The 13,588-nt window shown below is 34.9% G+C and overlaps 1 protein-coding gene across 1 annotated transcript; it reads right to left on the reverse strand.

Moving 5' to 3' along the window:
• Positions 1–994: 994 nt before the first annotated feature.
• LOC118803472 lies at positions 995–5,635 on the reverse strand. The gene is made up of 3 exons (XM_036563966.1): positions 5,559–5,635; positions 3,456–3,631; positions 995–3,331 (listed from the first exon to the last, which is right to left on the reverse strand). Exons 2-3 carry the CDS (start codon positions 3,575–3,577, stop codon positions 2,479–2,481), a joined length of 975 nt encoding a protein of 324 aa, XP_036419859.1. The 5' UTR covers positions 3,578–3,631; positions 5,559–5,635; the 3' UTR covers positions 995–2,478.
• Positions 5,636–13,588: the final 7,953 nt, after the last annotated feature.

Genomic DNA, 13,588 nt, shown 5'->3' on the forward strand with positions numbered 1-13,588 from the left:
AAAACTCAATTAAATTCAGAATTAATTTTTAATTGAAATCTTATACAACTCTCCCTTATTTTCTTCTTGATCACTAACCTTTATCAGATCTGCTCCTTCAGTCCTGTCAGTCTCATTCAGCGTCTTTCTCTCCCTCTCTTCCTGTGTTTAGTTTAGCCATTATTTTATTAAACTCATATTTACAAAAACTCAAGGAAATAATAAGAGATCAGTTGATTAATTTTTTTTGTTTTGGTAAAATTGGCAATAATCTTCTCATCTAACAGACCCTTGATGGAACTGTCCCCTTAATTTCCATCTACAGGTTGAGGAATTGAGGGATATGAAATTGTTATGATCAACACTATATTACCTTTTCACTGATGTTAACTTTAAACAACAATATATGGCAAATACTGGTGTCATTGTTTCCAAATACTGAAGAAAAATATAATAACAATGCTTTTCTTTACCCCAGGTAAACCCAAATTTAGCTAGCTAACAAGCAATTAAAAAATGACATCATTTGGTAACAAGCAATTGAACTAGTTTTATTCAACTCAAAATAATACACTGATTGAAAGAATCCACTTTTTACAGTGTATACTGACCATAACTTACCACAAATCCATATTGCAGTTGGGTATGTTCATTCTTGTAACTACTTACTGCAGTAAAGATAAAACATGCAGCTATGTTATAATGGTTCAAGAAACAGTATATAATACTAACCAAGTTTCTTTAATGTGAAGTGTAATTTAATTTAATGTAATATTTAGGTAAAAAAATATTTGACGAATATCATTCTAAAATGCTGCACACAATTTTAGATATAAAAAGTTTTTGAAAAAAAAAATAACAGCTGACATTCAATAGACCGCTTATTTTTATTTATCTAATAAATGTGCTATTAATCATAATAGGTCATTAATATTTGCTATATGTGTAAACAATGTATATCATAAAAATATTTATCATAAAAAATTGAAAGTAGTCTAATGCATTTTTTAACGAATGCTTTATTCATAAAACAATTTTGCTTAGATTGTTTAGAATCATTTTGTACTGTAATTTTCATCTGATAAAAAGAGGCACAGATATAAACATATGCATACAAAGGAGAGCAAAGGCATGTTATCCACTGTGCTGCCCCCAGTTAGAAGGGCCTTACCAGTAACACAGAATTACACATTTAAACATTTTAGTCCACTGATTAAAAAAAAATAATAATAACATGAACTTCAGCACATCATTATTGTACTACAATCTGTACTATAACACATATTTATACAAAAAATACAATAATAAAAACGGACATCCCACAAAATATACTGTCGACATGACTTTTTTCAACTGAAAACACAAAAACTGATACTCAATTCTCCAAACCTTTTCACCTAAAGGAAAAATCTTTTGTCAAATGTTGTCAATAATTTCAAGTACATTCATATTGCAAATCTCTTGAACACTTTTTGCATAACAGTAATCAAAAGTGTCATTACAAAGCCCTGTCGCCTTTTACCGTCGTACAGAAAGCCTGCAGTTTGTAGAATTAGAATATTGAAATATTGAATTGAGTTTAGGGTTCATGAAGGGCAACGCAAATAGCTATGATAAACAAAGTGCTGTTATTTCACAGACTTTTTAATACAAACACCACAGATGGTTTTGAGTTAGCCTTCCGGCTTTAGTGCATGTCTGTCAAATTAGGACAATATAACATGCAAAAAAACCTGTTTTTTGGCCTTCAAAAAGAACACTGAGAAAGAACCACTGAGAGGAAAAGATTTGGTATATAAAATACAGGTTTTACTCTGTGCAGTGTGAAAAACCTTGTTTGTAGCAGATTTTTATACCATCGATATGTTTGGCATTTTGCTGTGAATATTTAACTTCCTGGTATTTGCAGGTGAGGATGTGAAGATTTAGAAAGTGTGTTTTGGGTGGGAGTAGAAACACTGTTTCCTTAAATGTGTGTAAACAAGTAACTATAAAAGTGATTAGCTGATTTAACTCTACAGTAAAGACTACAGTAAAACATGCAGTAGTGTTAGGCACTTCACAAATACATCCTTATGTTTGTGGAGGTATTGATGCAGGTCTCAGGCATCATGTTATGGATATCTTTTAAAGAAAAAGAACACGTATGTATGTAACACAGAACAGTAAAATAAAACTGATATATACAATGATAATACATTTTAATGTAATAATGCAAACCAAAATATTTACAGAATAGTAGCTCAAGGATATATCGTTCCTTTGAGACAAACTGAGTTATGACACAAAAACAGAAGTAGTGGAGAGCAAATGCAAATCCCATGAGTCAAATCAAGGGGGGTCAGTAACACATAACACTTAAAATACCTCTTTCAGCCAGAAAGACAGTTACATTAAATTAGTTAGTAATCGAGAAAAATTCTAAAGTGGCAAAGTCATTGCTGTTTAACTACTGCTGTGTGCTGGTTTTGTTCACAAGTAAACAGTTTTCAAAGAGTTTTAATCTGTCTGTTTGCATTTTTCTCTCTGTAGTATGAAGTACTTATTGAGTTTGGGTATAATCACCCTCTCTATCTCTGTTTTTGAAGACCTCATTTCTTTTAAAGTGCTCTGAAAATGATCACCTAAGTCCTTCATCTTCCAAATGAGCCATCTTGCTTCTGATTCTTGTTCATTTTCCTGCACTGTAGATTGTTTTTTCAGTTTATCTGAGCCTTTAAGTGTGTTTCTGTCTTCAAAAGTGAATCGAGAGTGAATACTAAGTGAATGAATGTGAGCAAGTGGCCTAATGTTTTGTGTCGTTCTTAAAGTTCTCTTTAACTGCTCTAACAGTCTTTGTAGGTCCTCTGGCTTAATTAGTTTAGCAAGCTTTGCTAAACCATCCTCGGTCTTTCTGAGACCTTCATACTCATGTTCTAGCCGAGAATACTGCTTATTTTGATACCGCAGTATCTTCTCAACGTGGTAACAGATGCTCTTTAGATGACTGGTGACTGTATCAGCTGGTGTTTTGAAATTTTTCAGATCCTTCTTCTCCTCCTCTAGAACTTTCCTCATTTCTTTTTTGGTTTTGTAAGTTATGTGGCTTCTTTCTCCACCAGCAGTCACACCTCCTGCCCCTAACACAGGCACAGAAACACCACAAGTGAAGTGACTCAGTAACATACCTAAAACTCCTTTTACTGAAGCTAGTCCCCATTTTCTCTTCACTTTGGTTGCTTTACAGTGTATATCTAAAAACTCCTCAGAGTTCATAAACAGCTTGTCAATGATTTGTTGGAGTTTTGGATGATGTTCTTCATAAAGTCTTATGAACTCTTTGCTGCTCTCTAAGAGATCACCAGGGAGTCCTCTGTAATGAGCACAGACAAAAGTATACATGGTTCTGATTACACATCAGATTACATCACCATTACAAACAGTTTAGTTCTATAAAATGAAAACAGTGAACAACGCACTGTAATAGTTACACCAACCTCTCCTCAGCAGAGAAGTTTGGACGTGTTCCATCCATGCTGCTGTTACTGTTGTTACTGTGAGCAGGGGCATCACTGACAGTACTGTGCCCCACTGCAGTCTCAGTTTCTGTTGCTGCCATGATTCAGTTTGTCTGGAAGGTCTTCAGAACAAAGTCCACAACCAGAGCCACCTCCTTTCCAAAACAACAAAACAAGAAGAAATTTCAGTGTTAAAACTGTAACTGATCAGCATATTGCATCAGCGGGAAAAGTCCTGGTGGGTTCACATGTCTTTATATCAGGAATACCTACAAATACAGGCCTATCTGTGTGTGTGTCCTAATAATTCTAAAAATATAAGCTATGACAAAAGACTAATCATAGAAATTAGGGGTGTAACGGATCGCAAATCTCACAGATCGGATCATTTCACGGTTTTTTGAGTGACTAACCGGATCATTTTTCGGATCAGAATAGAAAAATTTTTCAGTTTATTAAAACAAAGAACATTCAGAAAACTTAAAGTATTGAACTTTTGCCCATGGTCTTAAATGAAAACAACATGTTTAATGTTTAAATAAAATAATCAAAATAAAATCATTTAAACTGAAGTGCAGTATGAGGCCTGATGATGACCTTTTTTCCAGTACATACTGTAACGGTTTTGTCCACCACCCTTTCTCCGCCATCAGTATATGTTACAGGGAAGCCAAAATGTTCCCATATAGGTGATTTAAACGATGCAGGAGGCAGGAGAGGAAGTTCTTCCTCTGCTCTAGCAGGCATGACTAAAGTCGCTGCTAACTGTTGCTTGCTTCGTTCACGTGACACACAGCGGCTTGTCTATCTTTCCACTGCAACTCCGCATCGAGATTTAGACAATTATTACTTTAACTACGTAATAATTCCGTGCAAATAACTAAGTAATTATTTAAAAAAAAATAACAACTTTTATTTAGGGCACGTAGGGGGGCACGAGCACCAGCGCGAGAGAGCGTCTGGTGTCGTCTCATATCAGGCCCGTTACACCACTAGCAGAAATGATTGTGATTGAGATTATATTAATTATTATGATATCAAGCTAATTAGTGGATTGATTATTATTATTATTATTATTATTATTATTATTATTATTATTATTCCGACATACACTAATATATTACTTTATTTTCTATTGTATATGACTTTGTAGGCATTTGTATTACATTTATTATTATTTGTTGTTGCATTATATTCTTCTTCTTCTTCTTCTTCTTCTTCTTATTATTATTATTATTATTATTATTATTATTAAGTTGAATTGAAAAATATTAAAACAACTCAGTTTTGCTTCAGTAAGAATAAGTTAGCACATTCTCTACAGATAATACACTTAAATATGGCTTTTTTCTTCTGTGTTAATGCACAAATTCCAATAATTTGCTGAATGTAACACATTGGGGAGAAAAACAATGCATGGAAACATAAAATAACTTTTGCACAGGCCATTTTAATTTTAAAAAATCTTTTTTTTCCCCAACATGTTAAATTCAGCAAATAAACAATAATAGTGCATTAAAATGCGCAGATGTCTGATCACTGTAGAGGATGTGTTCACTTATTTTCACTCATCAAATCAACAAAACATGTAATTTGACCAAGGGTGCGCAAGCGTTTTCATACGACTGTATACTCATACTTTTTGCACTGTAATTGCGACCTCTGGCTCTCTGTGCAGAACTGCATTCAAAATCCACATAAACAAGCACTTTGTAAATAACAGACGTGGCACGTGTTAGTAATTACGAGCGAGTACCTTAGTTAGGAAGGGTTTCGGGAAACTCACGCTAGTTAATGAACATTCTCAACAATACGTTAACAATAGCATTAGGAAGCTTTTGGGAAACTCACACCAGCGCAGTGGATCACCAGGAGTTAAACACCCTGACGACATTTTATCAGGAAGAGAAAGAGACCATGTCGTTTGAACACTGGACTAGACTCAAAAGTAGATCATAACTGTCTGTAATACTTCTGAGAACATTTTAAGCATAGAATAGAAGTACTAACACTCATTCTTTTGTATTTCTTCTCATATTTTTATATCCATGTGGTACAAAAGAGGTAGAAATATAAACATACCCAAACAAAGGAGAGAGCTGCAGGTTTGTGTTAAAGGACAAACTACTTTCACTTTCATTCTCCCAGTCCAGTTGTCCACACCCACTAAAACCACCACTCCCACTTATGAGGACTGGATGCCTCTTTATTAATACCTATCTGGCTAATTGCAAATGTATAAAACAAAAGGAAGTACAGCACAGCACTGAAAGTACAAATCCATTGAAAATATATCTAGATTACAGTAAGAAAATTGATCTAGGGGGTGAGGTGTCAAAACAATGCACAGATGAAAGGTTACATGTACATAAATGGTACCTCTACAAATGGATTGACAAGTGTAATTTGCACAGCTATCCATAGTTTCAGCAGAGAAATGCTTACATTCTCGATGTTCCCACACTAATAAAACATGGAAAACTACCTACAATACACAAAATAAAGCACGTAACACACATGGCACACTCACATTAGACAGCAGTCTCCAAGGGAATAGAAATTACATTTATTACACTCACTATGAAAAAAAATGACTTGAATGAATGCACGAATGAATGCATGTTACATATTTTTTTCCAACCATAATGCATAATAATAACATAACGTTTGGTTGTCAGCTCTGCAGTCTTTATAGAATTATTCAAATTGATTAAACAACGGCAATGCACTCAAAAAAGAAAGATGTGTTGATTTATTTTAACATTTTATATCAAGTTGTTCCACATAATGGGGTTAAATAGCTTCTAAGATATTGACTGAGTAACAAGTACTTAACTAATTCAAGTAAATCACACTGAAGTGATTTAGAAAATTCTAATTAACTGGACTGATTTTTTTATGTATTACCCCAAAACCAAATGTTGGATTTACTTAATGTCAGAATAATATCAAATAATGTCAAGTGGTTGCACTTTTTTAAACATTACGTAGCTTTTAAGATACTCAAAATGTGTATTCAGTGAAGTTCTAAATGATAATTGTATTATTCCAATACTCACCTCAACATGGTTATGTTCTACTAATTAAAGTAGAGAAGGGGATGAAATTGAATAGTTTTCAGTTAGGATTACTTTATTGCATTATCACTGTAACACTGAGCTGTCATAGAATAGCACTTAGCAGAAGATTACATAGTAACATGCACTTACAGCCAACAATAATATAGCCTGGCAGTGAACTGTGGAGTAGTTACACACAATGAAAGGTAGGTCAGGGGGAAAGACAACACGAAGAGGGTGAGTAAAAGTAAAACCAGGAACCAATGCAAAAGGGTGGGGTGTAATGCATGCTGGGCAATGTAGTGAGAGACCACTGGTAGACGAAAACACAAAAAGGATTCTCAATGAAACTGATGAGGCTGAGATTAGCCACATTAAAATGCCAGAATGCCCTTTAAGCGAACACACTGAAACCCGCATATTCACTATTTATAATGTTAATTTGTATTTATTTTCAGAAAATAAACACTTACTGTCCAGATAAAAAAGTTTTACGTTTCCCCAGGTGTTACATTTCCCCAGGTGTACAAAAACTTTTTCACAGTATTGTGTGCAGAAGGCATTCAAATTACAGTTGCCAATGATTTAAAGAACACAGCCACCAGGAGGTGCACTTCCCTCACCTTTTCAAGACACATTTTCTTTTTTTCCAGTGTCATGTAACAGCTTTTATTCAGGTAATTCAGTGCTTTTAGAGAGGCTTTTCCTTTAACCTTTTACATTAAAATAACAGCTCTAGTTACAGATATGGAAGTTTTGATACTGGACCGTTCCTTCCATGCTCTGATTTTAAAGCGCATATGCTGAATAACAATCAGATTAATCCAAACATATAACTCAATTTTCTATTTCAGATTATATCAAAACAGTACCGTGACAATATGCTTGTTTATTGTAAGCTTTTTTTAAGTAAAATTAATATAATCTATACAATAGACTGCCTGTCAAAAGTGACCTTTCTTCTTTCAAAATTTGCAGCGTAATGTATGATTTTCCCTGTTACTTTTCAATTAAGTAAGAAAAGAAATCTTGAAATGGTTTATTGATCATAAATCAGCTACATGCTAATCCTTTAGGTCAGTGTTTCTCAACTCTGGTCCTTGAGTCCCAATGCCCTGCTCATTTTTGTGCTTCTCCTAACACACCCACTTTAACTCAGTAAAAACAATACTGGGCTGCTAATGAGCTGATTAGTTGGATCGGGTGTGTTGGGAGCAGGGAACACTGCTTTAGGTACATTTCACTTCAAGTCTCAGCTTCATGTTAATCAAAGTATCTTGGTATGAAGAAGGTTTTGCATTAATAATGATTTGCCGAGGTGTAAAGTAATTACATCTTATTTAAGTTAAATTAAGTATTTACACACAGTAATTATATTGATGTAACATATGTACACAGTGTACACATTTAAATCATGTAAATTTAAAACAACCATGCACTCTGATATAAAGCTAGCAGACTGCTGATGTAGATTCTTTTCCTTGGTCAATGAATATCAAATTGATCCACCACAGTCCAAGATGTTCTCCACTGTTGATTTTTTGAAAGATCTTGCTAAGAGATTTATTTGACATTGGCATGTACAGAGTTTGCTTACAAAAGAGCCCTGCTTCTGCTTGCTAATGTAGCCTTGATTCTACCACAACAGTAACCAACAGAATTATCTTTAATCATGTGCAACCCTACTATGCATACAGGCATTTGTGGTTTCTGTTCAGTCTGTTTACAGTTATTACTGAATTTCACTACTAACTTAACATGTAAGTATTCAAAACATTGTATATAATGAATCCATCCTTGTCCACCAGTATGAAAATAGTAGCAAAGATGTTTCAGCATATTTGTACTACACAGAGTCATTAAAACCTTTGGAAATGCTTTACATTTTTTTTCTGTGAAAAAGACATGTACTGTTCCGTGAATTGTCACAAACAGGAAGTCAGTCTAATTTTGAAAGTACAGGAGTGAATTGTTACTGGGCTGCACAAGTTGCACAACTGTCCACAATTGTCTTCAGAGGTCTGGCTGATAAGCAGATTAAAAGGCCATTTCAATTACATTGCATTTTTTAGTGGCAAAAAGGGTTCAATCTTGTCAAGCTTGTAAAAATAGAAGAACCCTTTTTGGTTCTATATAGAACCATATACAACACATTCTCCACCAATCTGAGGAACCATTTCACCATGCAAACATCCATTTAAGCATGCAAATGGTTCTTTGAGTGTTCACGGTCCATAGTCTTTACTAAAGAGCCCTTGAAGAAGATCTTTTTAAGAGTGCACATGTAAACCAGCTTTATTGTATAGAGCAGGGCTGCCCAGTGTGACCCACTGCAAAGATATCTAATCCTACCCCTCACCCAGTGAGAGCACAAATGAAACCTGTTTTCACTTTTGTTGTTTTTGTCTTGTTTGCATAATTTGAAAATTCACGCTATCCTTTACACTGTGTTACGTTTTCATAATGAAGAAACCAAATGAAATGGTCTAAAATGGTTCTATTAACTTTATTTGTAAGTTAAGACTGTTTTTGCTATGTCTGTTTTGAAGATACAGGGTTTTGTTTTGACACTGCAGGTATCTTCATACTGTGTATACCAGATTGTCTCCTCATTTTATTTTATTTGCTACCTTCAATGTGTCTTTAATGAATGTTATAAATGTAACATATTCCCTCAGTGAAAATCTGCACTCTTGTCTGTACGTTCGTTAGAATCTCAGTCCTTAAATGTGTATTCTTTTCTCTATCCTGCTTTTTGTTAAATATAATTGTTTGAATGTGTATCTGCTGTAGATGTTGTTGGGCAGGAATGTGGTTGTGACTTTTACAGGTTTGTGCTTTTCATAAATCATGATTCATACACACATTATGTGCTCTGGTGTTTGGGTCATTCGTAGACTACTGCTATGCATTATGTAGTTGCTCCTAGCATTATAGTGTTGAGTACTGAGCATTATCTGTCAGTTTGTAGAGCACTTATAGTGAGAGACTGATGTGGAAAAAACCCAGCACATGACGGTGTCTTTTTTTTCGTACAGCTGTGTCTCAGTTGTTAATTTGCATGATCCTTTCATTGGTTGGTGTGGTTTGATACTTAGTACTCAGCCGACAACAGTTTCTTGGAAGAGCCTTGACAAGCTTTAAAAGTGTTTGATGTGTTGGCGTGAGGTGCAGTAGAAAGAGCCGGTTTATCTGAGTACGCACATTTCTACACACGGGTGAGTTTATCTCATGGCGAAATTTGGACACAATACAAGTCATGATTTTATTACGATGTCTAACCATCATCTCTGTTGTTTTATGAGTCATGTAAGTTTATGGCTGATGAATCATTAATGACTGATGTATAGGTATATATAAGTATAGGTATGTGTGTGTATATCTTGCATATGTGTCTTTCACAGCTCAGTCACTTGTTTATTATTCATGGTTATTCATTCATAGAAAGAGCTTAATGAAAGCACAATGTGGATTAAAGTGGACAGCATTTATAGAACATATTTATTATATGAGTTTTTATGACTTTTTTTAAATTTGTGCATTATGTGTAGAAAACCAGTTTCCCATTAGTGTTGGATGATAACAGTGAATGATGCAATGGTGATAATGAAGGTTATCATTTCTGACTTTTTTCATTTATTTTATTTATTCCTGTCAGTCAGTGTGTTAATGTGTCTTTCTAAGGTTGGCCTAAAACACCATACAGACACACAGAAAGCTCCTCATGCATCATTTCTTCATACCTTGCATTCAGTGGAAAATATTATTATAGCAGAAAGGTTTAGAGGGCAACCACTTCCTCTTTTTTTTCTTTTCTTCCTCTGTTAGCTCATGTTCTGCATTTGTGCATCTGATCTTTGATTCAGCTAAATTTTGCCTAGGTAATGATCCAGCTGCAGTTCTAAGCTGTGTATTAGTACATTAATGGAATATTAATAGAACACTTACTCATTCTTTTTCTGCTGCCATTTAGCAGCTGTGTGTATCCTGAGTACTGCTGTTTGTCTGCTGTATTGTTGGTTTGCATATACTGACCTGGGCTTCCAGGGCTATGTCACCAAGTTTTTTCCTAATTTTTTTCTTGAGAAAGATCCTAAGAAAAAGTCTACGTCAGATTCACGATGTGTTCTCACATTTGTGCTCTTGAGTGTGTGTAGATTTTGTTCTTACCTAAGAACAAATCCCATTTATGAATGAGGCCCAGTGCTTCTAAAAGTTACCTCACAAAAGTTATTACATGAAATGGATATGAATATGCATAAATATGCATATGAATAAAAAATGTAGGGTGCTGTGAGGTAAGATAGTGAAAATCCAGCTCAGTGTTTAGGTCTCCAATACACAATCAAGATTATACTGATCAGGATATGATGACAATAGTAACTCACATACAGTAAAAAACCCCAGGATTTTGTTCCAGCTATAAACATGGACTACGGTACCCAGTTATGCTTTTCAGACATGAACAATCATAATAATAGTGCGAGCGATAAAGCACTGGTGACTTTTTTGTCACTACGGAACTGGGAATAAGGTTTAAAAGTGAAAGTGCATGAATATGTGCACGAGGTGACACAGAATGCTACTTCTAGAGGGGGTCCTACATGATACTAGTTCCTATATATATATATATATATATATATATATATATATATATATATATATATATATATATAGTAAAAGTATATAAAGCATGCTGTGTCACCTCATGCAGAAAATATTGTAATGTGCTGGATCTGGCTTGTTCCAGGTGTGCCGTATCTGGGTCCAGCTTGTTCTAGAGGGGCCAAAAGCACAAATTATGCCCTCCTAACAAGATAAGAAAATGTATACCTATAGTATAGCATGGTGGTAACTGCATGCCTTCATCACACATTGTGGTGTTAGGTAATCTCAAAAAAAAGACTGGCTTATGTGGTTTCTGATACTGAATGACTTACTTTTATCTATAAACATGGACTAAAATACAGATAAAGTTCATACTTCAAGAAGAATGCTTTTTTAGCTGCTTTTGTCCAAGTCTTCTCTTTTTCCTGGAACAAAGAATAGACTCATCCAGAATGAGAGAATAGACAGAGGATGTGGTCCGATGTATCGGTTACATAGATGGGTAGAGTAGCCAAAAACTGAACTTAAGTATTGTTACTTTAAAATATTAATTAATCAAGTAGATGTCAATGTAACCAATTACATTTTACTTAAGTAAATGTAAGGAAGTATCTAGTAAAGTATCAAATTTCTTTATCAGATTTTAGTTGATAATCAAAAAAGAACTACAAAATCACAGCCTTATTTAAGCTTATGTAGCGTACTTGACTATTTTTAATTCTGCACTGTTTTGACCACCATGGAGTTTCGTACAAAGCTGTGCAAACCTCACCTGCATTAACTGACCCTCCTGCTGCTGCTGCTGCTGCAACAACTCAAACTATCTAATTACCCATTGCTCCACCTGTTTTTCCCCATTTTGTATGATATTTTATACTAATTGGGGCCAACTCCTCATTAATGGCCCACAGTTTTGGAGTGGGATGCCCAACAAGCTCATATAGATGTGATGGCCAGGTGTCCACATACTTTTGGCCATAAAGTATATCCTCCAATTCAGGTTACAGTAGTTTAGCTCTGCATATCCACACTGAAGATATCAACACATTCACAAACATCAAATTCACCCCCTTGGGGAAGGGGTCCAAAACACATCCCTCATTACATGTTCTTCTGCATGTTATACATTTCCACCAGAGAGGTCACCAAATCCCCAAACCTTAAATAGTGCAGCTTTTTGCCTAAGATTAGGGTTAATCCATGTCCATGAAACAAGCCCAATAAGTTAATTCAGCAACTGTTTTGTTCTGTAGCACTTTGGACGACCATCAGACAAGCTCCAACGATGCTGGTGCTGCTAAAATTTCTTACAGTGTTGGGTGTTGAATTTTTACTTCAAACAATCCCATCTACCAGCAACCCGCACACTCCAAAACAATCAACTGTGAGTAGAACATGAACTACCCAGTCTGTACTTTCTCTCTTCATTAGGTGAAAAAACTGCTTCATTGTGCCTTTACATTGATCTGTTCTCTAATTCTCAGACTCAACTGAGTTTTTTTTTGTTTGTTTTTTTTGGACTTTTGATCAGAATCTGCTGCCCAACATCACACTGAACTGTGAAGACATTTGCTCATTTGGACGATGCATATATCCAGTGCCAGAAGAAGCACTTACACACCTGTGGAGCAAAGACTGTGAGCAGGAGTGGTTCACACAGGTTAAACTAACAGCTAACCTTCAAACATTCTACACATGATAGCTTATTTTGACGATATGCTCAATGCAGACATTAAACCTCTTGTTCAGTCATTCAACCTTCTGTTCAGACATTAAACCTCCTGTTGCATATCCCCTCTCATTCCTTATATGTAGTGGAAGGCACTTGAAGGCCAAGACATTTTTTAAATAATTAAACATGATTATAACATGATTAATTATAACATGAATAACAAAATGCTGACTAACATGTCACAGATCACATTCAGCACAGTAACGACTTCTGTGTAGTTTTTACAGCCCTACAGCTCAAACCAGCTCTAGAAACTTGCAACTAGAATGCTAATGGCTAATGCTAATCATTGCAGGTACAAAACAATGCCTCACTACAACCCAGAACTAAACCACATCTGTGAAAGCGAAACTGAAACTTGAGTATGTAAATAATAAGTAGTATATATGTATTAACAGCAATGCATAACCGATACCCACTTCATTCACGCCAACATTTGTATTAGTTTCTCTCTTTCTTTCAAAAAATGCATTTTGCTTTTGTGGCTCCTTGGCTTCCATCCATTACTTTTTGTTGTCCCAGGTTACTGCTGTTAGAGCAGTTAATGTAAAACTGAAATGTTTTGGGACATATAGCGGTTATTGATATGTTACCTTGAAGGTTATTTTTTCCCCTTTTATTATATTATGTCCTTTGTTAATCTAAACATAAGTTAAAAAAAAAAACTAATACTAATACTTACTAATAATAATAATAATAATAATAATTACATA

The sequence above is a fragment of the Colossoma macropomum genome, unplaced genomic scaffold (genome assembly GCF_904425465.1).
Source record: "Colossoma macropomum unplaced genomic scaffold, Colossoma_macropomum, whole genome shotgun sequence".
NCBI lineage: Eukaryota > Metazoa > Chordata > Actinopteri > Characiformes > Serrasalmidae > Colossoma > Colossoma macropomum.